The sequence below is a fragment of the Gallus gallus genome, chromosome 24 (genome assembly GCF_016699485.2).
Source record: "Gallus gallus isolate bGalGal1 chromosome 24, bGalGal1.mat.broiler.GRCg7b, whole genome shotgun sequence".
In the NCBI taxonomy this organism is placed as follows: domain Eukaryota; kingdom Metazoa; phylum Chordata; class Aves; order Galliformes; family Phasianidae; genus Gallus; species Gallus gallus.
This window is the reverse complement of record NC_052555.1, coordinates 1,275,700-1,301,225: the sequence shown is the minus strand read 5'-3', so window position 1 is coordinate 1,301,225 and position 25,526 is coordinate 1,275,700. Positions and strand designations below refer to the sequence as shown.

Genomic DNA, 25,526 nt, shown 5'->3' with positions numbered 1-25,526 from the left:
AGCTCCAGCATTTTGATTCAGCTCTGCCATTGTTAGAAACAAGGCCATGTGCTAAAGGAACCCAGAGCAGCCTGGTCTCTCCAGACTGGTTTGGATGAGAGACTGGTGATGGGGGGATGCAGAAATGCTAATGGCTATCCAGTTTTTACTGTGGCTTTGTGTTAACCCTGGCTAAGGGAATACATGTCCTGGTGTGAACCTGCACTTGTGGGTTTTGTCCCAACTCAGAGTACCCCCCTGCTGAGGACACCCAGGTAGGAACTTTAACACATCGTGCTCAGTGGAGTGCTTCAATTTCACGTGTGCTTTCACATCGTGTTATGATTCTGGAGGTGAGGGAGGAGGGCTGATGTGTTGGCTGATGAATGCAGAGAGACTTCTAGGAGAAAATCCCTTCACGTTCTGCCGTGGAGTTGTTAGATATAAATTATTTATGACCGAGGTTTTGTGCCAGAGAGAGCAAAGCTGAAGTTCTTCAAGTCAAGGCGATAAAAGACTGCAAACTCAAACTTGGCATCCCTGGGAGGTTCAGCAGCAGCACTCAGAAGTGGCACAGGTGGCACCCAGCGCTCACATGGCTGTGGTGACCTAAACATGGCTGCAGTGGGACCATCCCAGCTTGGAGCACTGCAGCAGTGCTGGGAAACCTCCAACCAAACACAGCAGCCTGAGGATGCACACAAAGCCAGCAGGCTGCATTCTGGATCAAGGCCTGATTTGTTTACCAAGTTTGGGACCAAAGCAGAGATTGATTGGTGCAGCAGTGATATTAAGCTGTGAAAATCAGACTAAACAATTTGCATGAGCAGATTTGCTCTGCAATTACTGAGCTCTCACAGAACAGGGGTGCACAGAAGAGAAAGGAGTGAGAAGCCAACCTGTGATGTTAGCCAGCTAATTTTCAGGTGTAAATCAACTGTTTCCAAATGATTTTTAAAGCAAAATAGCTGTGACACAAAGCACAGAAGATAACAAATCTCATTGCAGAGTGATTTGTTTGTATTTTGAGAGAGAGGTGATGGGTGCCAGGTTTGGGATCAAAGCAGGTAAAATTAATGGTGAATGAAGTGTGATGTTCTGTAGGTGGCTTCCTGTGGTTTAAATGGGGAGTAATTGCATTTCAGTTTGGACGAGTATGGTTTATAAAATTGCAGTAGGTTTCTTTCTTCGTTATCTAATCACCTTTCTTTTCCTGCTGTTTGTGCTTCGTGTTAAAGCTCTTGGCTTACACAGGATCACTATTCTGCCTGTTTTCCTCAGCTGAGAGCCTTCTGAGAGATTATGCTCAGCTGCACAGCCCAGAGAGTTCAAATCTAATTGGAAAAGCCCCCGAAGTTAATTAGTGCATTGCATCTCATTGTAGTCCGTGTCAGCGATGCATGATGCTGGAAATGGGAAGGCAACCAGCAAGGTTGGGCTCAGCTGGGCAGGAGAGGACAGCAGAACCCGGAGCAGAGATGCTGGCATTTACATCTCCTGGAGGTGTGGGTTTTGCCTACGCTGCTCTGAGTCAGCAGGAAGGCTGTGCCCACTGCAGGCTGCCTGGGGCCCACGTGGTTCTGTGGGTTTGTTTCACCATTTTCATACCTCCCAGATCCTGGAGAAGAAAGAATTATTTTTCTTCCTGCAACATTTCTGTTCTTTAGGAAATGAAGGCGAACACCATCCGGCTTTGCCTCAAAGCAGCTTATGGGAATGGTGCGTTTGTCATTGTAATTAGTTATTTTCTTACGTGAGAGATACAGAAGGTTTATTAAATTGATGATCCTCTTAATGCTGAAATTCACCATGAGACTCTCAAGTGTTCTGTGAGATACTGAGGTAATTGTGCACGTTGTAGCTGTCAGGCAGCCTTGGGAGGCTTCTTCAGGTCTATAGATATTGCCCTTGTGTTGTCTGAGGGGGTGAGTGCTCACAGTCTGTGCAGCTGTGAATGGTGCACATGCAGGTTTGACCCCTGTCAAACTGAACAAGAGCTTCAGGGAAGGGGACAGGGAAGATTCTCTACTGTCTCTCCTGTTGGTGGGGTTTTAACATCAGACTGAAGCTTTGGGTCCAGCATCAGGCTGTGCTGTGTCTGACACTGCTGTGTTCTGGGGCATGGCTGCGGCCAAACTGATGCCTTCTGCTCAGGGAGCTTTTGCTGGACCTATGCAAAAGCACTTGTACTGATCTGCTGCTTCAGAGAGCTCTGCCTACTCCCATCATTAAAAAATGAATTTGTGCAATACTTATTCATTCTGGGCCTCCAAGAGAGGGAATCCTGAAGTGAGTCTCTTCCTCTTGCTTGAGCATTCCTTATTTTGGTCATCATTCATGTTTTGCAATGTACTGCATAAAGCAGAACAACCACCTTTCTGTGATCCACCCTGTGCTCGTTCTGCTGGGCTCACCTGCATCAGTACAGTACACATCAGGGGGCATGGTTTGCTCCCCTTGCTCTGTGAAGTCTGTACTGATCTCCTGGTTCCATCACTGTTCCATTGATGAGAGCCACCCCTCAGCCTCCGGAGCTCAGGGCTGCTCCAGCAGCAGCACACGGAGCTCAGTGCTTCCTCAGGGATAGTGCTGCAGCTGTGGGAGGAGAGGAGGGGTGCAAAAGTGGGGCAATGCAAATGGAAAAGGAGAGCGTGGAGCTCTGGTCTCACTAAACTAAATGAATATCAGCAATTAAAGACATTTTAATACGTTCGTGAGCTTGCAACAATAGCTTGAAGTGTCTTTGTGAAAGCTCACCTCCCACGGATGAGCAGCTCTGTCATTAACGTGGCTTTGTGCTGCATGAACTATCCAGCTGCTTCCAGGGCCTGAATGCTGCCTGGGTGTCTGAGTAGGGAGTTTAGGAGTGTTTGTTGGACTCTACCTCTGAAAACCTCTCTTTAGAAACCAAGAGAAGTAACAAACAAAATATTGGCTCTCAGTGTTATTGGTAAGGCTCTACAGAACAGTTAAGGAAGAGGCAATTGCATGCTAAGTCATCACCTTAGGTTCAGTTTTCCTTTTTTCTCCATATTTAAAAGGCAGAAGTACAGCTTTTACCACCAAAGAGCTATGATTGTATATATAGAAAACGCATGCTTTGCAAGCAGCAATCCACAACAGGCAATCCCATCTTAAGTTCCTTCCTTTCCTTTCCTTTGCTTGTTTTGCAGGCACGCGGTGCAGATATCCCTGACATCACAGGGGAGTTACCACTCCGGACCTGCAGCAGCACAGCAAGTATGAAAGTGAAGAATGTGAAAAAGTAAGAGCAGTGTTCTTTGGTTTTCCTGTCTTTGCTGGGCTTCTAGTGGTGAAATCCTGGATGTGAGCTCTTGTGTTGGAATACATCCAGGGCAGTCAGCAATAGTTCTTGTTAATGCCTTCACCAGAGCAACCCACTTTCTTGCAAAGCAAGGTTATAATGGACATTGCATGGAAGTGGGGATCAGAGGTTTCCTGAGGTCCCTTGCTGTTACTGTATTCTTAAACTTCTGTGATTCCTCTCTGAAACGGATCCATTTAAATGTATGTGTGTATGTATATACAGACATATATATGTGTGCATTTATGTGTATAAATATGATAGGGTGGCCTGTATGTTTTTATTTGATGTTTTGCTCTTTCCCTTTCGTCACATTCTGCCTTGTGCCTTTTCCCTGAATGGGTTTTGCACACTTTTTCTTTGTCAGTGTTTTTCTCTTCTGTGATCCCCTTTCTTTTCCCTGTGAGCCTCCTTTGCTCTCTCTCACTCTCCCAGATGATGTAAACCCACTTACTATGTTTGTAGCTGAGATTTCAAACCCCTAACCTGTAAAGAGGCTCAAAAGTAATCAATATTACTTGACTTGTCTTTGCTAAGGATGCTTTCTTGAGGACCAGAACTCCCCAGTATTGATTGCTCTGTGCATTCAGATTACCTCTCCGTAGTGCTCTGATGCTGTGGGGGAAATGGCTCTTTGTTCTAGTGCTGAGCAGCCAGATGCTGTATCTCACTTCCCACTTATATTCCCGTGGGAAGAGAGAGCTAGATAATGACAATCTCATTGGCTCACCACCAGAGTTATCTATAGGAGTCTATAATAGCTTGAGCAGAAGCAGAGCATGCGGCAGAGCCAGAGGATCTCCCCGTCAGCCATCTCTGTAGCTGGAGTCACTTGGGAATAATTATGCCTCTCTTTTGAATTTATAAAAGCAGAGGATAAATAGCATTTGTTCTGCACCCTCAGATACATCAACCCGGGACTGATGGGCTGTGATGCCTTTCACAGGTAACGTTCTACTTTCCTATGTGTCTCGTGTAAGGCTGTTTATTTGCACTGCAAAAATGCATTTGTTAAGGTAGAGCTGCTTGTCCCTGCACCGTTCCTTAAAGATGTGGGCCTTGGTGTGGATGAAATGCCACGTGGTTTTTAAGGATGCAATGATAAAATCCATTTTGCAATTCAGTTTTCCTTTCTCACTCAATTCCTTTCTCTGCTGTTTTGGTGCATCACATCAACAGACCCCTCTGCTCCCTTGGCTTTAGGGCGAGGAAGTTCTTATTCTGTATGAGTAACTGGATTTTAGAGCAGAACTTGATGCTGAGCTTGGTTTTGGTGATTTGCATCTTATGGTGTGCTTTTGGTGTGCTTCAGGTTATCCTTTACAAAGGGTCATTTCCCGAAGATGGCTGAATGTGCACATTTCCATTATGAAAACGTGGACTTTGGCAACATACAGGTGAGTTTCAGATCTCTTTTCTGTTCTTGTTGGGTGTCCAGCTGACCTGGTGGGGTACCTCCAGTGGGGTTTGCTTAGTTCGTGGCAGAGTGTTTAGTAAAAGGAAGTTAAAGCAATCTGGTCTCTTTGTTTGGAATTGCTTCTGTGTTCTGGGCCAGGATCTGTCCCAGCCATGTGGTCACCCCTCTGAGGCTGCATCTGACTGATGTCAGACTTGTAAGTCTGCATCATTCATTACTGAGCCTGCAATGAGTGCATGCGTATTTTTAGCTTGTGTGTGTATCTTTAAACAACTGTGTGCATGCATTTCTGTAAATATAATACCTTAACTCCAATTCACCCATTCCCTTCGTGCTGTCTCAGCTCTGCATTGTGCACTGCAGCAGCTGTGTCATCAGAATGCAGGAAAGTGCTGCTCAGTCCGAGCTGCGTTCCTGAAGCGTGCGGGCTGCATTCCTTTGTGGTCCATCCATCACAAATGCAGGCAGATGCATTTTGCACTGAGCAGTTCCTTGGAGGGTTGGGAACTGAAAGGCGCTGCTGTTTTGTCATAAATAGGGCACACCATGTCCTGCATTTTCAGAAACAGGAACACCTCCAGCATCTGCCAGCTCTGTAGCCGAAAAGAGGTTACAACCTTTTAATTTGTGAACCCTTTTCTCTAATATAGTGAATTATTTACAGCCTTTTGTTTTCCTGTACTTTGGCAGTTTGGCAAACAGAGTCATACATCCCTTTTTTTTTTTTTTTTTCCATCTCTGTAGAATTCCTCCTGCTTGCTCAGCCCTATCAGGCCCTCAGCTGTTGGCTCTGTGTCTGTATGGGCAGCAGCAGAGGGGGCCACAGTGCTGACAGCATCTGGAGGTGCTCAGCTGCCTCTGTAAAGCCATCACAGCTCCCTATGCAGAACCAAAGCGTTGCTCAGCTAAATGCACACAGCTGTTTGTGTACCTGAGGCCACATGTGCTCAAACACAGTGAATCAGGCCCTCTGTACCAGCTCCAAGCCTCTTTCTAAGCAAGATTCCTGCAGTGTAATAACTTTGTAATACGGATAAAAATATCTCAAGAGCTGAGCTTTGCTCCTGAGAAATGAACAAATAAAGCATTGCAGTATTGCCTTCATAGGAGAAAAGCAGAATTAAAGGCAAAATAAACGAAAGCCATTAACGCAACAGCAGTATTAGTTTACAGGCTTAAAAATGGGTTCGTATAGGACTCATACATGTTAATCAAGTGGCTTTCGTTGGTAGCTCCTTTGTAGGCTGCACTGATTTGTAAGTGACAGCTTGGCACCTAATAGCGAGTTACCAAGTTGCATCTGAGGGGGTAGTGGGTGTAAACTCCTTTCAGAATCTATTTGCTGTTAAAAATTTGCATAGCAGAAATGCAGTATTATCTGTCTGTGTCAGTAATTGTGTAATGCTGTCTATTAACAGCCTGGCCCAACTTCAGATTGTTTTGTAACGTTGATGTCACTTGTAATATGGTCTCATGCTGCAATTGGTATTAATATCTTGGCATTTCACCTCATGAGATGGTTTTAAATTCACTCTCTGAGATGTATGAAGACAGATTTGTTCTCATCCTAGCACTGTGCTAACACAACTAGATACGTTTTGGGATGCTTTTCTCCTCAGAGACATTCTGGCATGCTGCTTGCAACAGCCACGTTTTAACCTTATCTGTGTCTGGCCAGCAAGACGTGTTGCATGGGGAGGAAATTGCTGGTGTACCAGGGAAGGGCTGTGTCCATCACAAAGGAGGCTGCTGTCAAAGCTGCAGTTAAAGGATGGGTTTTACAGAAGGCATCAGTGCCAGAAAGTCACTCCTATTTTCCTGTAATATGTTACATTTATTGCTGCCTTTTTTTTTAAATCAAGCCTACATCACTGATTCTTCAATTTTATGATGATTCATTTGTTTTAGCCTAATATTGGGCAAGATTTTAAGGGCTTTGTTAGAAGCTGTGGCTCAGCCCTCTGTGCTGCTCCCCCAGAGGAGGTGGGATGGGCTCTGCTGCTTTCCCACAGTGCTTAGCCAATGTCCTGCCTCTAGACCATTAACATTCAATTCATTAATATACAAAGCAAACATTGCTACTGCTGGTATTGCTATACAGGGCATCCTACTGCTCAGCCCAGGGTAATTGCAGCTTACAGGTTTTGTGTTTTGCCTGTAAAGCTCTTCCACTTAACTCATTCACATGGAATTGGAGTACCCCAGCTCAGTGGTTGTGCCATACAATCTACTGCCTCTTAGTGTGCTTGATATGTAAAAGTCCAGCTATTTAACAAAACCTCTGTGTTTATTAAGTTGCACAAAGTAAGGTGATGCCCTACTGTGGAGCAACTCCTATAATGCAAATGTGACTTTTCTCATAGAATCACAGTATGGTTTAAGAGAACGTGCTAACAGCTGAGCAGCCCCATCTCCCTCAGCCTTTCATTGCAGGAGAGGTGCTTCAACCCTCTGAGTGTTTCCATGGCCTCCTCTGGACCCATTGCCACAGCCCCACATCCCTCAACCCAAAGTACAACACTTGGCCTTCTTGAACCTCATTAGGCTCCTATGGGCACGCTGATCTGGGCATGGAGCCATCCAGCTCAGCTCTCTGGATGCTGCCATCCGGCCAGTTCCTTATCCACCCAGTGGTCCACCCTTCAACTCCGTCTCTGTGCCATTAATGTAATCAGGAGAAATGGTGATTAGGCATTCTGTAATTATGTTTACTTCCTGCCAGAAATAAAGATGTTGTACTTGGAAAAAAAAACAGGAATTATCTTCACTGGAGGAAGTTTTGGTAATGGAATATGGAGAGATGATGCACTCTGTACTTTCCGGATGATATTATTTGCTCACTGAAGAGCACATTGCTAAGGGAGAGAGAGTGCTGCCATGCACACTCCTGTTGCTGCAGCTATCTTGCCTTTAGCACAGGTTTACCCCTCAGACAGCACTGTCTCTGTCTCGCTGTGGCTGTGTTTACGTAGCTGCCTTCTAAAAATAAAACCCTGTCACAACAGGACTGGATTACAGTGCCTGGAAGATCCTCTCCTCCTTATCTGTTAAGCCCTGGCATTGCAAGTGGTAGGAGTGCATTATCAGTGATAAAGGAAGCATTTGAACCAGAATCGCTTCCGCCTGAGGCATCAGCTGCCAGGAATGCTGCTGCAGCTCAGCAGGGTGGTTTGCTGTCTGCAGCCTTCCAGCCACAGCAAATTGCTGCTTTTCAGTGGTCCCTGTGGTTGTGTCTGCAATTGCATTTTCCTGCGGTGTCTAAAGTGTGAGAGCTATTGCAAAGAGCAGTTCAATTCTGGTTATCAGCAAAGCCTGTTGAGGAGATACTTGAGGGGCTTGTCATCTTTTGGTGGCTTGTCTTCTTTGCTTTTACTCAATAATTCTCCAGGGAAAGGAAGCATACCTGTGAGGGTCTCTCTGTTAACTATGCATTACTTTTTTTCCCTGTGATGGGTTGCAAAGAAAACAAAAATGGGAAAGCCTGCCCAGCTGCCCTGCTCTGGAGCTACATGGAGTAGTTTAAGGTATTTCAGCACAGAGCAGCCCAGGCATGGGTCAGTTGGAACAACAGCAATGTGGGAGTGCCCCCTGACCTGTGCCTGGGAGCCGGGCAGCACAGCTCTCATCTCCCATCCATGCTGTTAAACGAAGCCTGCTCACTGCTTTGGAGTGGGAGGGATTGTTCATTCCCTCAGCTCTTCTGTGGGCATGGTAATTTTCAGCATCTTGGCAGTCATGAGCAGCTGCAGGCTGTAATGTCTTCATTTATTCCACTCATTTGCAGAGGAAAAAAATATTTATTTTAGAAAATGAAACATTAAATGGCAATTCCCCCGCTCATCTCATTCCTATTTAAAAGATGGAAATGTGTAGTAAAAACCACAAAGCCTGCCCTGGGTTTTGCTGTGTACTGGTGCCATGGAAGGTAATTTTGCTGGATTTGGCTTCGTATTCACGAATGTGTGAGTGGTTATGATGTGGATACCCATGTTGTGTACTGTGTGGTGCTCTGTTTTAGCCTGTCATCCATCTGTGGATGCTATTGTTCTCCCCTGGGCTGCCTGTTTGCCTTATTCTGACATGCTGTGTCCTCCTATGGACAAGGCCTCCCATCCCTCTGCTCTGTGTGGTTTCCCTGCTGTCACCTTCTAAGATGTTGCAAGAGCTCTACTTAAGGACGTGGATATATAAAACCAACTGTCTTTATAAAATGTCTATGGAAACTGCTTCTATTAACTTAATGATACCAGCCTCAACTCCCTGAATATTGGCATGGGCTCCAGCCAAGGTCAACAGAGCTCTAAAATTTGGAGTCTCCAGACAGAGCTCCTTGATGTCAGAAAAGTTAGGAAAACGTTCAAGGAGTTTCACCTCGGTTTTTGGATTCTTCTGCTTCCCAGTCCTGCGTCAAATTTGCTGCTGACCCCTCAGGATGCCCTGCCCTGGAAGAGGTCACACCTGTGAAATTCTGCCTTGTTTGGTTTTCTTCCAGCAAAACAGGGAGGAACCTGGCATGGATTTTAATGTGGAAGGATGGCTTGACGTGGTTTCTCTCCTCTACACCTTATTCCTGCTGTTGGCACATTACTGCTTGATTATGGCCATCGCCTGCCTTGTTGGTGACCCATCATTGATGGATGGGATTCACATATGTTGCCTCCACCAATGCAGATGAGATTCTCCCTGTTAATTCAGCTGAACAGGCTGCCTGTGGTCTGGTTTTGTGTTTTCCTTTCAGCCTTTGGATATTTTTGCAGGTTAAACTTAGCACAGTTTGACTCTCCCTTGCATTTAACATTGAAAAGATAGCAAACTTGTTTGTGGGTTCTCAGTCCTTATTGGTGCATAGCAGCTGCTTGATGACATGAGTACATCTTAGAAGTGACGGTAATAAGCCCAGCTGTTAACTTTGGCATTGACCTCCCACTGCTTGCCACCATCATAAATCGTCCTTAGCAGCATGTCACAGGAAGGTGTAAAAATTGCTTTAATTAGTAACTGGAACAGAGTTGTGTTGGAAAATTTTTCTTCCCTGAGGTTTAATGACCTGAAAAATACAGAGAGATGTATTATATGTATAATTAAAGTATATTAAAATTTAAGGAGAACCCATGTGTTCCAGAAGAGTAATTTCTATTTCAGCAGCGTTTCAGAGGTCGAGACAGGATTAGAGCTTGTCTGTTTTTATACACAGTAGGCTGTACTGTGAACAGGAACTATGTTAAAATGCAGCTAATATTGTACTCACAGGTCTGCAGGAAGGCTGGGGCGGTGTGATTTGATACGCAGAGCCTTTGTGTTGTATGGTCCCTGAGACTGATGGAAGCAGAGGTGTGTTTTTGTCCTGCAGTGGAGGTCTGTCATGCCATGGATGTATTAGCTGTTACACCAAACATCATTTAGAACCTTTACGTTCTGTGCTTATTGTACCTACTTATAGAAAGGGGAGTTTGTTTAGTTTGTGTCTGTGTGCCAGAGTGCTGAGCTTTGATGGCAGAGCTGGCAGCAACCTGGGCTATAAGTCATGAAGCCATTCATTCATTAGCTTAGCTCTCCAGTAGTGTGTGTACCTCTGTCCTGCATTACAAACACTTTCATTCGTTTCCTGGTTAAGACATACAGACAGGTAGGACACAACCCAATCTGCTGAATGCCTACACGCACCTTGCTGGTTAAGGTGTGTTCATGTGAGCAGAGCAGATGTGCTCCGTCTGCATTCCAGATGTGCTCTGTATCCTGCAGAGAGCATTTCCTGCTGCTGGTGAGATGGTCTGGGCTCCGGGTAGTTTCCATCTGGGAAACTGAAGAGTGCTTTCCCATCTGCTCCACTCTGATATAACCTCACTCACTCAAGGATGTGTGGTGAAGTCATAGAATCACAGAATGGCCTGGGTTGAAAAGGACCACAGTGATCATTGAGTTTCAACCCCCTGCTATGTGCAGGGTCGCCAACCATCAGACCAGGCTGCCCAGAGCCACATCCAGCCTGGCCTTGAAAGCCTCCAGGGATGGGGCATCCACAGCCTCCTTTGGCAAACCTATTCCAGTGTGTCACCACCCTCTGGGTGAAAAACTTTAAGACAAGACCAGGGAAGAGTTGTCTTTCAGTACTCCAGAAGAATCTTGTCACTGCACCCCTGCTTCGATGGTCTGTCGTGCAAAGAGGAAAGCCTAGGGGAAAACACTCGAACTAATGGCACTTACGGACTGCATGTGACAGTGTTTGCTGTAAGAGTGGCAGCGTGTGCTGTGTGTGTACCGCAGAGGATGCTTCCAGGTCTGTAAGCTGAGACTCGAATTCTCTGTTTGTTTTAATTGCGACAGAGACAGATTTGTGCAGAAGATTTCCTGTGAACCTAAACTTTCCCAGGGGTCTGGGTTCAGACAGAGTTTCATTTTAGAAGGGTAAGCACACACACAGGCACACATTCTCACCCACGCATCCTATTAGGATGTCTAGAAGGCATTTAAACATGTTTGGAGACGTTGATAGTTGTGTTATTTTATCCCTTGCCTGGTGTGTCTGCAGCAGTGAAGGTTCTGTTCCCTCCTGGGCACCCAGACTGAAAAGCTCTCTGGTCTCCATTGAGGATTCTGAGGATATTAATTACTCATTTCCTCTGACTGCTCGTTTCTGGCTATTGTGACAGCCAAACATGCACATTCAGGTCGCTCTTCTCCTGGTAAAGCAGGATATAATGATAATAAAACGGAGTGCTGCTGTCGTGCATCACATTGAAGCAGCTCGCTCGTCATTTGGGTTGGTTTGTGGGTGGATGGGTTGGCTTCTTGTGCTCTTGTTGGTTGGTTCGTTTGTTGGTTTTGGTGATTTTGATGAAATCTATGAAGGAAGAAGCTCATGATGCTCTCACAGCTTCTGTAAGACCCACTCTATGAAACTCACTGTTTGAAGTACCACAACAAACTTTCATTCTAATAACTGTTTTTGTCTTTCCATCCATTTACCATAGGAATTAAAGAACCATTACTCAAAGCTATATGGCTTGCTATGGGATGTATTTTTAAGGTGTGAGGCTTCTTACAGCCAGCTGAAATGTCTACTTTTCAAATATTTTGTTTCCCATAAGGAGCTTTTATGGGGAGCTTCCTTAGGTGTGCATACATCTGCTTAGAGTCCCATTGGGTACTCTTCTGGATGACTGGGGATTGATTTGCGGGTTGCAGTCAGTGCTAGCACCTCTCACTACACAGTGAGCTTTTGGCACTGCTGCACTCAGAATTATGTCAGTAATAATTCAGAGGAAATAGTGTTTCTTAATGGGTACCAGCAAACCCAGTATTACAGCAACTTGGAAATAAAAATAAACAGTGCCCTATGCTTTATGTACATTCAGAATCCATGAACCTGCCTGAAAGTTAATTCTGTTCTATTGGAAGAATGATGAAGCTTATAAATATGGTTATAAAACAAATTGCCTTCTAGAAAATGTCGCTTCTTGTGTCGGTGATCTGATTTGGTATTGCCAGTCTGTGTTTGGCTACCAATGAAAATGTTCATGAGTTACCTTGAAATCCAGTGCAGCTGTGCAAGTGCTTTTTATGGTGCTTGAGTGTTTACTGCAAATAGGACATGTCGAAACATTTGGTCTTCAAAGTGATTTTGGACCAAGTTCCCATTCACCACCTTGAAATAGTTGAAAAGAAACAACTTGTGTTGCTTTAACTGTGAGTCCAGGATTCTACTTCTAAAAGCTGGTAAATTATTGAGGAATTCTGTCTACAGTGAGTCCTGCAGTAGTTATAGGTGTAGTGGTGCTGGGCCAAGTAGGGAAGCCATTGGGAGCTGCAGCCTTGTGTTGGAAAGGGTTTGCATGGGAGAAAGGAGTGAGTGGTACCAGGATGTGGTGCTGCCTGCTGGGGTGGGGGAAACTTGTGGTTATTTAGTATAAGACTTGAGAAGCATCAGATTGAGGGACACCTTCCATGCACCATCTTCTCTTGTGACTCAAGGTTTGTTTCAGTGCCTTAATGTTTGTTTTCCAGCTCAATAGAACTTAGATAGGGGTTGGAAGATCTTTTTGGAGAAGGGAGCTCTTAGCCTGGTGTGCGCTTTGAATTATTAACACATTTTAGCAGTAACACCAGAGCTGTGATGTGCACTTTGGATACACCCCAAGCTCTGCTGCTTTTTATTTCCCCCGGTGCATGGCTCTGCATCTCTTCAAACTCTAGTAAGCCTCCCTTTATCCATCACTTTCTGGCTACTTTCAACTCAGTAGAGCTTAAACTCAGCAGATCCTTTCAGAGCTGGAAATTTTGGAAATGTAGAGCTGGGAATTTTGTCTCCTTGATTTCTTCTTCCTTAGAGGAAGGGAAGGTTGCATAAGGAAGTTATATAGAAACCTCTTCAGAGTAAACCTGAAATTAAAAGCAGGTCTCATATTGCTCCATTCTTTTTTAACAAGATAAAGCTACATCCCTTTCTTACCTTACAGTGCTTTGTCCTCCATTCCCTGCTGTGCTGCTGGGAGCTCTCCATGAGAAGTGTGATATTTTTAAGATTAATTACCCATAATTACTATTCAGGCCCAGAGGGACCAAAAGATGATAGTAGCTTGTAATTGCAGCTGATTTTTGAAGCCTGCTAATTAGGAATTTACCTAATTACGTCCCAAACTTTGCCACCTTTGGTTGTGATCTCATCCAAAGTCAGGTCAAGCCATGCTGGGCTGAAACAGTACTTGAACTGTGAAGTTCTTGTTTTGACCCTGACCTCAGTAATTTCAGTAAGTGCTGATCTTCTAACTTCTTATACAGTATTCCCGAGCCTCTGTGCAGCAGGTATTGATGGCCAATGGCTTCAGAAGTGCCTTGAGCCCCAGTGTGACCAACGTGGGGCACAGAGCCGTGCTGCCATTTGTAAGGAAGAGACCAGCACGGCCTTCCCAGCTCTGCTTCTCTGTTGAGTCTTACACAAAATGTTATATCTGTCTTTAAAAGTCTTGACCAACAAACAAGAGTGCAGGGTGGGTGTTAAAGGCATTTGTGCTTACGAGGTTTATTCTCACATGTGTTACCCTGTGATTAAAGCTGTGCTGCTTTGAGGCTCTTGCCAGCTGCTGGGGTGTTCCATGCTCAGCTATCGGTCCACACAGTGTAATAAAAAGTGCACTTTGAGGTCACTCCTCACTCTTTACTTAATAAATGTTCTGCTTCATTTCCCCTCTAAAAGCTTTTTGTGAGGCTGTTTTTTGGGGCAGGTTGGGTAGTATTTTTGTGTGATGTATTTCCTATTCTGGGCAGCCTGCTCTGGTGGTTGGTGACCCTGCACGTAGCAAGGGGTTGAAACTGATCATTGTGGTCCTTTTCAACCCAGGCCATTCTAGGATTCTATCTGCTTTGATTTGGGTGCAGCGTAAGGTGCAGATGAAACAATTCCCACATGCACTGACATTCAAATTATGTTAAAATAGATGCTTCTTGCTTTCTCTCTGCCCGCTCCCCTGAGTTTGTTGTATATTCTCTCCATCCATCTGCCATCTCTTTGGTTGCTTAGGAATAGCTGAGAAGTAAAGTTCTGAGCTGACGATAGGAGGGATTTCAGTGGCGCTGTCAGAGATTGTTAAACTTCTTTATTGAACAACATCGTTCAGTGAGGTCATTTTCTTGCCAGTTTGGGTTTGGTTTTGAATCAAAGCACCCTACACAAATAAATTCAAGAGTCAAGCGTTGCTTTCCTCTCGTGGAACTTCTCATGCCTGCCTAATGTCATGAAAGTGAAGAATTCAGGTCGTTCATCAGTTCTCCTTCAGGCAGCCCAGGCAGTTATGCTTCAATTTTCTGTTATGGTTTCAAGCAAACCAGGGAGGAGAGGGGAGATTTCCATTTATAACAAAGGATTATCCATGCACTGTTGTAACTCTTTGTGTATCAAACGGATTCATTTCTTATTTTCCCTTTCAGAATCACTTTAGGTGTGCATAAATGTGCTGTGCTTTCTGCTTAGGTTAAACATGTGTTTGTCTTGAAAATTACTGTGATCAAATTAAGGCTTAAACAACCACTGCAAAACAAACTGCACCTTCAGCCCCCCAGCTCTGTGCTCAGTCTGGGTTAACATGAAGATGCATTCAGTGGTCGATGTTTTCAGACTAACCTTTATGTAAAACCAGGGGATGTAGGCATAGTAAATGCCAAATGTGCTGCATTTTACACAGCCTCATTTGTAAAGATGAGTGGCTGTTGATCTTTCCCACTTCTGGGGTCATGGGAGGAAATAAAGTTAAGCTTCCCCTCGGCTTTTATCGCTTCTTCCTGCCAACGAAGGGGAGATTATTTGCCTTCGTTTGCTGCTCCTTCTGTCAGCAGGAGGAGTTGGGATTCGGCCAGATAATAAAGAATGCTTTTCCTGGGGAAGGAGCTCTCAGATGTGGTTGTAGTAACACTGATTTCCCCCCTTCACTGCTTTTCTGTCTCAAGCCTGGTCCTGCAGGCTCTGGCTTGGAAAGACGTAGTTTGTGTGCATGTGAGGTGCAAAACTTGTTGGCTTTTGCCTGCAGTCTGCTTCTGAAGCTTTTAGTGCAGTTCTGATGGTGGCTTATTACCCACTGAACCCTGCCACGTTTATTCATCTTTTTGCATAAGGCTTTTAATGGCCAGGATTGCAGTAGGAGAATGTGCTTGTGCAAGCTGGGCTGCTTCATTCATTGATTGCTGCTGCTGTATAAATGTGACATAAGGGACATTACACAGCACAGCTCTTGATTTAGTCTCTGTGTTGAAAACAGTGTGATTGCCTCTGTGTCAGTGGCTTGGAGGTGAGAAATCACAGAGTAAACCCATCTGCACTCTGAGCAAGGTGAAGGAATCCTTAGGAGCTGTGGCGGTGAGGAGGGATCGATGGTGAGATGAAGCAAGTTGAGCTCTGATGGCACAGTGCTCTCCCTCCCATCACAGTGGTATTTGGGGGCTGTTATCTGTGGTTCTTTCTCCTCCCCTGGAACTCCTGAGGACATTTCAGGTGTATGAGGTGTTCTTTCTGGTGCTTTTGTTTCTTATCAATGGGGGAAAATATTAATATTGATTTAGTGAGGGAGGAAACAGAAAAGGCAAGTGAGCAAGAGCTTAATAGCCTGCAGTGACAGGGCTGTATCAGTTCTCAGTTCTCTCAGAGGAATAACGTGCTTGTTTCCAGCAAATGGGGAAGGAGACTCTGAGTAGAACTGTCACTGACCTCCCACAGAACTTAATGGATTCTGGAGCTCAGAGCAGGAGGGGCAGTCATAACTCTGTGCTTTTAATGGACTTTCCTGGAAAGTCAGCAGTTTTATGAAATGCCACGTGCAGGAAGAGAAGAAGTATGTGTGTCTTATGTAGCTGCAAGAAATAAATATACTTCTTTTTTACTATAAATGAAGGCATTTCTCAATAAGCTGAAATAATAACATACTACAGGTTCCAGTTGGATTCTATGCTTAACACACGTTGGCAGCGTGTAAAGTGAGCCTGTTTAGAAATGATGGCTGAAAACTATAAAGCAGCCCGGATCCTGGCCCATGCAGCATCCTGGCCCATGCAGTGGCTGCTGGGGTGGCTGGGAGGGCACCTCTGTGTGCTGGGGGAGGTGGCAGTGACCACAGTGAGGGGCTGTGCTCTGCAAGGGAAGAAAGGGCTCTTTGTTTTGGGCTAAGGTCACTTTTCTTCTAAACAAATAAATAAATAGGCAGCTCCTTTAATCTAAGAGGCTCTTTGTTTCTCCCCAAGCCGGTCCCTCTGGCAGAGCCATCCCCATTGTCCCAGCACTGTAAATATTCCCTCAGTTGTCCCAGCCTTCCATTTGTGGCTGAATGGGGAAGGTAATTTCCTCATGTTTCCCAAATCATCTCCTGAGCCTCGCTATAATTGCAGTGCAATGCCATCTAGTGTGCACAGGGCTGCAGGCTTCTTTGGCTCTGGAAATCCAGGACAGCCGTTGTCCTCAACTGCAATGAACTTGGAGTGCCCTGAGCAGCCAGTTGTCCAAAATCTCATTTTCACAATTGTTTGGTGGTGTCGGAGCCGGGTGAGGTATGTGGGTGGGGAAGGACAGGAGAAACAGTGATAATTTGCTCATCATAGGATGGCCTGAGGATGTGTTTTTTTTTCTTGGCATAGGCTGGTTTTACGTCTTTTCTATGCTTCTTAATTGAGCTTTAGAACACATCCAAGGTTTTATATCAAGTTTGCTCTTAGCACTGCACTGTCACCACGTGCAAAATGTGGGTCTGAATCCCTGCTTGTGTTCAGATCCCGCACCCTACCAGCCTGGGAGCACTGGGACCTGACCTGGCCGTTCATTGGACCTGCTGGTGAATAGATGAGGCGCAGGAGAAACATGCCTCCATCACTCGTGTTCTCCAACAAGTGTTTGACAAGAGGGGTCTGCTTGCAGGCGCTTCCTTTCCAGCCCTACTTTTGGTATCGCTGTGTGATGCCCTAAATGTTTAATTCTGAATACTGCCAGGAGGGGATCTGTGCCTCCCCAGGTGATGACTAAACCTCAGCACAGGCTGCCAGGGAGGATTAATTTCTGAGTAATCTCGTTTTGGTTTCAATTAATTGTGAAATCAGACTTTAATAGGGTGTGAAATGGAAACAGAGAGGTAACACCAGATGCCTTCATTTGCATGTGTTAATCAACACAGACCCAGAACAACAACAGCAAAAACTGGAGCCCTTCACAATGTTGGCAGTGCTTCAGGTTTGACCACGAACTTCCAAAAATGTGCTTTTTGGAGACATAGGTGGGAGGCCAGGAGCATTTCTTAATCGTGCACCAAAGATGGCAGCATCCAACCAGAGCCCTGAAGTACTGCGTTTCCAAAATGCCAAATGCGGTGACAGAAACCCATCATTACATTGAATTGGTTTTGCTTTGAACAGTAACGTGGAAAATATTTACTTTTCCCTTTTTGAGCACAGCCTGTGGTGTAACGAATATCACAGCAGAGTGGGTATGTGCACTCGGTGTATCAGAGTGCCTCTTTCCAGATGCCTGCTGCTATTGTAGTCACCAGGGGGAATTAAGGAGTGACTGAAGGTGGTTTCCTTTGGACACAGACTGGGTTTTGCTTCTTTGGCTGCTGGTTCTTAACTGGTTTGGCCTCCCAATTTTAAGGGAACTTGTGTTGGAGTTTGCCCTTTGTGGTGCCAGACAGAGGCTCTCTCTGTGATGGAATGCTTTGCTGGTTGTAGGTGTGCAGTGAGAGGGGAAATGTGGCTCTCTCAGAAGCTCCATATCTGCTGGCAAGAACACATATTAACCTGTTCCCACATTCCTCTCCTGCCCTTTGCAGAGCACTTCAGGATCTGGTTAGCCTTAGATTCTCCTCACTGTCACATTCTGTAATCTCTGTGCTGGTGGCAGAGCAGCCTGCACGTTGGTGGGGCACCACTTCTGTGTCAGGAATCACTTTCTGGTCTATCAGAGAGGAGTGGGTGAGGAGGGAGCTGGGATCACTGTTCAGATGGGCACAGGGGCAGCTGGAAGGCTGCTGGTTGCCCAGCTTTGCACAAAGTGAGACTGCTGGAGAGGTGGCTTAGGCTGTGTAGCACCAAAAGGCACCAACTTCCTTCATTTCCTACTGTGTGTTTTCTTGGTGCACCTCAGTGCTGTGTATTTAGGTGTGCCATAAGCAGTCTTGTCAGTTCTGCACCTTGTTGTGCTTGGAAACACAGCAGCCAGGAGCACCTTCTAATAAGCTTCCCAGTGAGGTGGTCACATTTCCACATAGTGTATGGGCAGGCAGGCACGTAAAATGAGTTACAGTTCATTGCAACTGCAGACAGCGCAGGAGGCAAACTGGGAGAGCTGCACCCAGGGAGCAGTGCAGGGATCAGGGCTGGAATGAGAGAGTTCCCTGTCACCATCCTGCATGGACTTCACTTGTTGGAGACATAATGCCAGAAGTGTGCAGGAAGGGAGTTTATGATCTGTGCTCTGCAGTATTACACTTAAAAGAGGAACTTGTGGGAAATCCCTGCAGCTGTGTGTTAATGCAATGAGCCCCTGTGTTAGCGCTGGCATAAGAACTGCATGCATGGTTGGTGCCTCTCAGTGGCTGCACCTCCATGCTAGCAGGGGTGCTGGGAAGGTGCAGTGCTGCATGGTGTGCTGGTGGTGCTTTGGATGCTGACATGACCACACACACTGAACAGGGAACCCCAAAGTTTGGGCTCAGAGGAAAATAAGGAGGGCTGCTCTCCTTATCTTCCTGATGAAATCCTGCTGGTGTTGGTTGCAGTGCAGACCCCTCAGACAAGAGAACGCTGTTAGCTGAATGGGGAAGATTGTGACAGCAAACTTTTCATCGTTGGAATACTTGTTTCCTTTAGAGAATACATGCAGCAGACAGAGCCCCGTTGTGCTGGGCACACATCCTGCACACATCTGCAGCTTGCACAGCACCGGGGGCTTGGGAGGAATTTCATGGAGCTTCAGCTCCGAGCTGTTTGATACCAGAGGGAAGGGAAGAGGGCTGAGGAATCGGCTTGCCTTAAACTGTGCTGTGTTTCAGGCATGTGATGGCAGTTTGCTGTCATTTTTTTTTCCTTCCGAGCCGTAGCAGCAGACTTCTGTGCTGCGCCTGAGCACAATCCCTGCATGCATTCCCTCCCTCTCTGTTTCTCTTGGCTCTTGTTAAACTCCACGGCTTGTCTTGTGGGACCTTTCCAATGAGACAGCGAGCGGGAGAGAAAGGAACACCACTGACTTCTCTGCAGTGCAAATTGAGCATGAAATGGGCAGCATGGATACGGCTAACGGGGCTATGGAGGCAGATCTTAAATGCTATTCGTAGGCACGTTCATCTGAAGAAGCAGCAGCACCAGGGAGAGAGGAGAGCGAGGGAGCCGAACTGGGGAGTTTAATGGGATTTTGCCCTCCTGGAGCTCTCGCCATGCAGAGCCGATGCCTGGAAGGTTTTTTCAATTAGCTGCTGGGAAACTGAGGAGAGACCTGGAACTGCTAGGCCTTGGCTAGGGGAAGAAATATCCATGGAAAGAATAGATCATTGTAGCAGGGGTAAGTAGTACACAGCCTTTCGGTGATCTCTGTGCTCGATATAAGATCCTTTTTGTTTGCTGACGCCATGTAATAACAGTGCTAAAATAAAAGCAGCTGAAAGAAAGCCTTAAGGATGGCACCAAACGTTAATGTGGCAATAAAGAACGAATGGAATGAGTCTAACAGGCAGTGATTTCTTTGTAGAATTAGCAGATGTAGCTCGCAGGGGCTGTGTGTTGCATTTTTTGTAGGCTGTCTTATGTTGGAGATGGTAAAGATGAGGATCGTGCCAGCTGTGGCACTGCTTGCAGGGATTAACCCATGGCCTTTTGGAAGGTTCTGTGCTGAGCGAGTCAGCCTGAGGGGAGTATTGATGAGGGAGGAGGAAATAGCCGGGAATGGGGCTGGGACGGCCCAGCATTGGGTTCCTACCTCTGCAGAAGTGAATGGCTGCTCTGATCTGTTTATATGAACTTCAGTGACTCTTACACTAATTAGAGAAATGAGGGGCAGTGAAAGAAGGACCACGCTGCATGTAATGGTGCTGGATGTGCTCTGCACTGCTGCTAACAATGCTCAAAATGCTCACTCTGTGATCTAAAAATGAAAATCCTTCATAATATATTTCCTTCCCATTGATCCTTCATGCTGCTGCTTTAAAAAAAATCTTTGGATTATAAAGCAACATTTATTGCTGAAGAGAATGCACCTTTGTGCACTTTAAGCTGCACAGAGAATCCTGTGAGCATCTGTATGTGTTTCTGTTTCACACTGAGATGGAGCTGTGTGGGACATGGATGTGGGTGAATCTTTAACCAGGTGCAGGGACACATAATGCCCACCTTACATGTCATGCTGATGGCAAGCACAGCATTTAGAGCAGGCAAGGAACTTATTGTGGAATGGCATGTTTTGTTTTTCTCACTCATAGCCATAGAACCACAGGACCATGAACTGCACAGGATCAGTATTCGCCACCTGCACTTTCCACATGCCCACCTCAGGCAGTTCAGTGCTGTCCCAAACTCAGCATAGGCAGTGGAAATCAGTATGCAGCATGCATAAGGCCCTTGTGCAATAATGCTGAGAGTTACCCTGGCCCCCTCCTTGGGAAACCTCAAGTCTCTGTAAGCACTGGAGATGTGTTGTAACCCCTCCCGTTGTGCTGACTCAGCTCTCCATGTCTTTTGTGCAGGAGAGTTGGACTTAAAGCCCTTCCTGTTTCCTGCCTATCTGCTCCCTGCATTGCATGTGGCCCAATGAGCCTTATATTCCATGCACCGGATTTGCATATGAGGGCATCTCTACGTATGCTTATTTTCTATTTGTGATGTCAGGCTGGGTGACACCTCTCATACGAGCTTGTGGTTAGCATGACACGTAATAGCTGCTGATAAAGTTATCTGTGTCACTATAACATGAGCTGCAGAGCTGCCATAAGTGAAAGAAGCTGAAAGTTGCTGCTTTGTTTCTGTATTGCAGAGCAGGGCAAGGAGGCTGATTTGGACATGCTGTTTTCAGAGTGCTGTGCTGTTTGCATGGCACTGCCTCTCTTGCGTGCAGAATTCAGGAACAGAGTGATTTAAATGAATTCAGACCTCAGAAGTCCATAGAGGAGGGATTGGCAGCGCTGTGCCTGGTGCAGGGCATGGTGGGCTCTGCTCAGATCTGTGCTCAAACTCCTTTACATCACAACCAACCCTCTGCCTGTTGCTGGAGGTATCTGTGCCAGTGTTTGCACTGACATTTTACCAGCACTGTAGCATTAGTGGGATCCTATGCTCTTAGTCATTTAAAGCATCCTTGCAAATGCTTTTATTGAGGGAAACGTTTATTTTTGTTTTACAGAAAATGAATGTGAAAGAGGTGATTTGTGTACCTGAGGGCTGTTTTCATTTCCTCCTGCCAACCGTGCCCTTCTTGCTTGCTCCCCTCACCCTGTGCCCTCCCCAGTGTCTGTGCAGTGAGCTGTGTGGGGCTGCAGGGCAGGGGTGCTCAGGCAGATGTTGGTGCTCAGTGTGGGCATCGTGCTGCTCTGCCTGTCAGAGCTGCGTGCTCCGTGCTCTCCAAGCAACAAAACAAGCATTTAATCAACAGCATGCCATAATAGAGGCTCTGTATTTACTGGAACCAGATGCATTTGTATCTCTGAGGCTGGGTTTACCCTATGAGCTGTTCTTGCCATAGCTATTTTGATTTCCGTCATAGATGTGTTAGCTTTTCCCCTTGTGTTCTATCCCACAGTCTGTCTCTTGGTGGAGCTGATGGAGTCAGCATCAGATTCCATTAATTTATCCTCTGGTGCTTAAGAGTACACTGTTTTTATCCCAGGGCTGCTGTTACCAGGAGCCTGGTTGGCACAGCACTGAGCAGCACCTAACGGGCTCTCCAGAGCATGGCTTTGCAGAAGGAGCAGGAGTGCCTGCACCCATCTGTACTCTCTGATATGTTCTGGCAGTGATGCACCAGCTGTGGCCACAGCTCCTGGATCCAAGAATGTGGCTTGTGGCTGCCATGTGGAACTCAGTACCCCACTGTATGCCTGGCAGAGCACAACCACCCCACACCCACGGCAAGCTCTGGTCTTCGTGTCATGTTTCATGCTGTCTTCTGAAACCTCAGGCACTGGAAGTAGCTCCCCCACAAGAAAAGGAGGAGAAAATGAGGTCATCATGGAAGCAAAAAAGCACACATCTACTTAGGAAAGAAATCTGTAAAGCAATCTGGTGGCAGTGCTGTATTTTTCCCATCTCTTCATATGGACCTCTATCAGATTTTAGCATCTCTGCATTGGTAGGAAGAATGGTAATACCAACCAGCAAGTAGCTGTGTTCCCCAGGCTCTGTGCTGGGTCTGGGATTTTTCAGCATCTTCACAGTGATCTGAACAAAGGGATTGAGTGCACCCTCAGCATGTTTGCTCATGTTACAAAGCTGGCAGCGGTGGCTGATGCACCAGAAGGCCGTGCTGCACTTCTCTACAGGCAGCTGCATGGAGCGGGCTGTAGCTAATTTGTTTTTAATAACAGCAGATACTTTAATTTCATGAAAACATTCTGTTTTCAGACCCTAAGAAGTTGCTTCTGCCTAATGGGGTCCCTAATGGTTGCATCTAAGAAGTTTGTATGAATATTTTATAGGTTATGAAGATCGACCTTCTTACACATTTGGAGGAAATAAACAGGGGAGACCACATGAGAAAACACTTGCAATTTGATACAGGAAAATCTGGGCAAAGTAATTCTGATATAACTGTGGGACTGTGTGTCTCAACAAGCTTAGGCATCAAATATATTTGGCTTAAGAATTAAAACAACAAACTCTGGCAGCATAGAGTTAAGCTGCCTGCATTGGCAGCTGAACCTTGGATCAGGGACTCAGGGTGAAGTCCTTTGAAGTGCATTTCTAACTGCAGTTGGAGTTGAAATCCATCAAGGTTAGGCTTGAATTCTTCACAGAGGTACAAACTGGATCCTGCTGTGCTCTGTGTCTGAGAGCAGCATTACAACAGCAGGTGTGGATGGGACCACCTCTCCAGAACCGTGTGGACGTGGCCTGGAATTGCCTTCCATCTCTCTTGCTGCGTGCAGCAGGCTCAGGACAATGTTTTCACATTTACTTTCTATTGCTGGCATAGGGCATTAGGATTTCTTAATCTGACTTTTTTGTCTCATTGATTACCTGTGATACTCAGGGTTGCATGCCTTGCACTGGTCCTATGGTGATCTTAAAAACAATGAGGACTGAGGCTGCTGTGTTTGCAGAGGAGTCTTTCCTGGTGCGTACATGAGTGCTACATCCCCTGCACCCTGTACTGCTGCAGCTTTGCAAATCCTTTTTGACAAGGCATGCTTCTGGATGTGCATACACACAAGCACCCAGTCAGCCACGTGCAGTAACCCAAGGTGGTTACATCACCAAGAAAACAAATTCTTCGTTCTCAGCTAGAGCAACATAATGGAAATCAACACCCATCAGCCTGATGCTGATAACTTCAGTCAGTGCTAAAAGCAGTTGTTGAATTTCTGAAGCTGGCTGCTGCTGGCACGTAGGCACTGTGCTTTCTGAGTGCCATCTATTGAGGCTGTTCTCTGCTCTGCCTGAACAAGTGCAGCTTCCTGCTCTAAACACACAGCATGAGCAGAAATCTGTGAGCAGCAGTGTGCAAACAGGCAGAGGGTGACCTTTCTCCAGCATTACGTCCTGGAGTCAGCCTCTGAGGTGCCAAATCCAGAGCTAATTACTTCTTCTCAGGAGATGCTGCTCTTTGCTGCCTCACAGGGATGCCATTTGCTCACCACCTGCGTGGCTGTTCAGGTGGATGGAGGAGCTCTGTTTGCATTGGTCCCTGCATCCTCTCCTCTGCCTTTAAAGTCCTCCTCCCCAGCAGTTTTGATTTGCAGAGAAGCTGAAGGGATTCCTCAGCTGCTTCAGTCTCTCGGATGGACAGAACTGCACAGCATGAGGGCATTGCCTCATGGGGAGCTTACACTGAAAACAAAATAACAAAATAACCCCAAAAGAGACCTGCTGTGGTGTATGTAAGGCACATACGGAGCTATTCTGACCTCTGGAATGTTGAAAGCAGCTGAGGGTGCTGCTGGGGGTGAGCACCTGCCCTAAAGCACTGGCAGGATTTGTTGGTCCATGCGGTGATGCTCAGCTGAAAGGATGCTGACTGCTGAATAATCATGCTGCCATAGGAAGGAAGCATTTCTCATGTAATTGGCAAACTTAAAATAGTTCTCTACGTTACTATAGGCAAAATATGCTTCCTGTAACCTTTTAAATTGACTTAATGCTTACACTTATTAAAGTTAGGCTTTCTGAGCACACCTGTGAGCTGATGGGAACTTGTTTCTGCAAGGAGGAGAATTAAAGCCAGCATTTAATTTTGCCCTTGTCTCTGGTGACCTCCTTACTTGGAACAGTGATGTTTTCTTTTGTACTCTGTGCAGCCCATGTGGAAAAAATAGGCTGTCTCCTTGGGATCAGTTTGCCTCTTTATTGCAGAGGAGCAGCCGAGCTGAATTCCACACACAGACACCAAACTGCATTCCTCAGTGCACCTCAGTGCTGATATTAGCAAAGCTCCGGGGCCAGCATTAATCTATGTGATGTTTATACCCTACTGTATCGTACGAGCTTTACAAAACTGACATGAAAACTCATTGCTTGTCTGCAGTGAGCGCACAGCATCCCGTGCACACACGAGGTGTGCAGTGAGCAATGCTGTCACAGCGCTGCCAGCACAGAGCAGTCATCCGGGGCCATGGCAGGAGATGCCTTTCTTTGAGCTCTGTTTGATTTCTGCTGCTCTCAGGTGCCACTTTGGAGATTTCAAAGGGCTGGGTTCAAAGAGCAGTCAATGAATGGAATTTCAGATATAGAAATATTCCGTAAACATTACTCTCTTGGCTTTACTTTCATCCCTATTTCTGAATATTTGTGGTTGGGTAAAGCTGCTCTGCTGGAAGTTGTGCTCTGAGGACACAGCTCGGTGTGAAAGGGGTAAGGCAGAAGATGGGGAACACTTAGCAAGATAAATTCTGGAGAGGGGGAAGAAGGCCACAGGTAAACACATTCTGACTGTCGGAGAAATTAGTTGGAAAATGATTCACTGCGCAGAAAGATTTGCCAATGTGGGATTTCAAATGCAATAAAATAATGACTTCAGGTGTATCAAAAAAAGAGGTTTTGAAGGGTCCTCCTTAAGGAAAACCCGAAGTAAGGAATGGATCCACTGGAGAGAAGTGTGTGATCAGCAGGGAGCTCTGAAGGGCACTGAAGGCGCCGTGTGCT

At 46.0% G+C, this 25,526-nt stretch overlaps 1 protein-coding gene across 4 annotated transcripts in view; it reads left to right on the top strand.

Moving 5' to 3' along the window:
* The window catches only part of ARHGAP33 (Rho GTPase activating protein 33), a 171,580-nt gene that overhangs the window by 70,989 nt on the left and 75,065 nt on the right, over positions 1 to 25,526 (top strand). For 2 of the 4 annotated variants that reach the window (XM_025143331.3, XM_025143330.3), the window contains exons 3-5: positions 3,153 to 3,244; positions 4,209 to 4,250; positions 4,617 to 4,701. In XM_025143331.3, coding sequence (XP_024999099.2) covers positions 3,153 to 3,244; positions 4,209 to 4,250; positions 4,617 to 4,701 — 219 coding nt within the window. Of the gene's footprint in view, positions 1 to 3,152; positions 3,245 to 4,208; positions 4,251 to 4,616; positions 4,702 to 19,382; positions 19,744 to 25,526 lie in introns of those variants that run through there. The other 2 variants (XM_004947963.5, XM_025143337.3) reach the window with 2 other exon arrangements.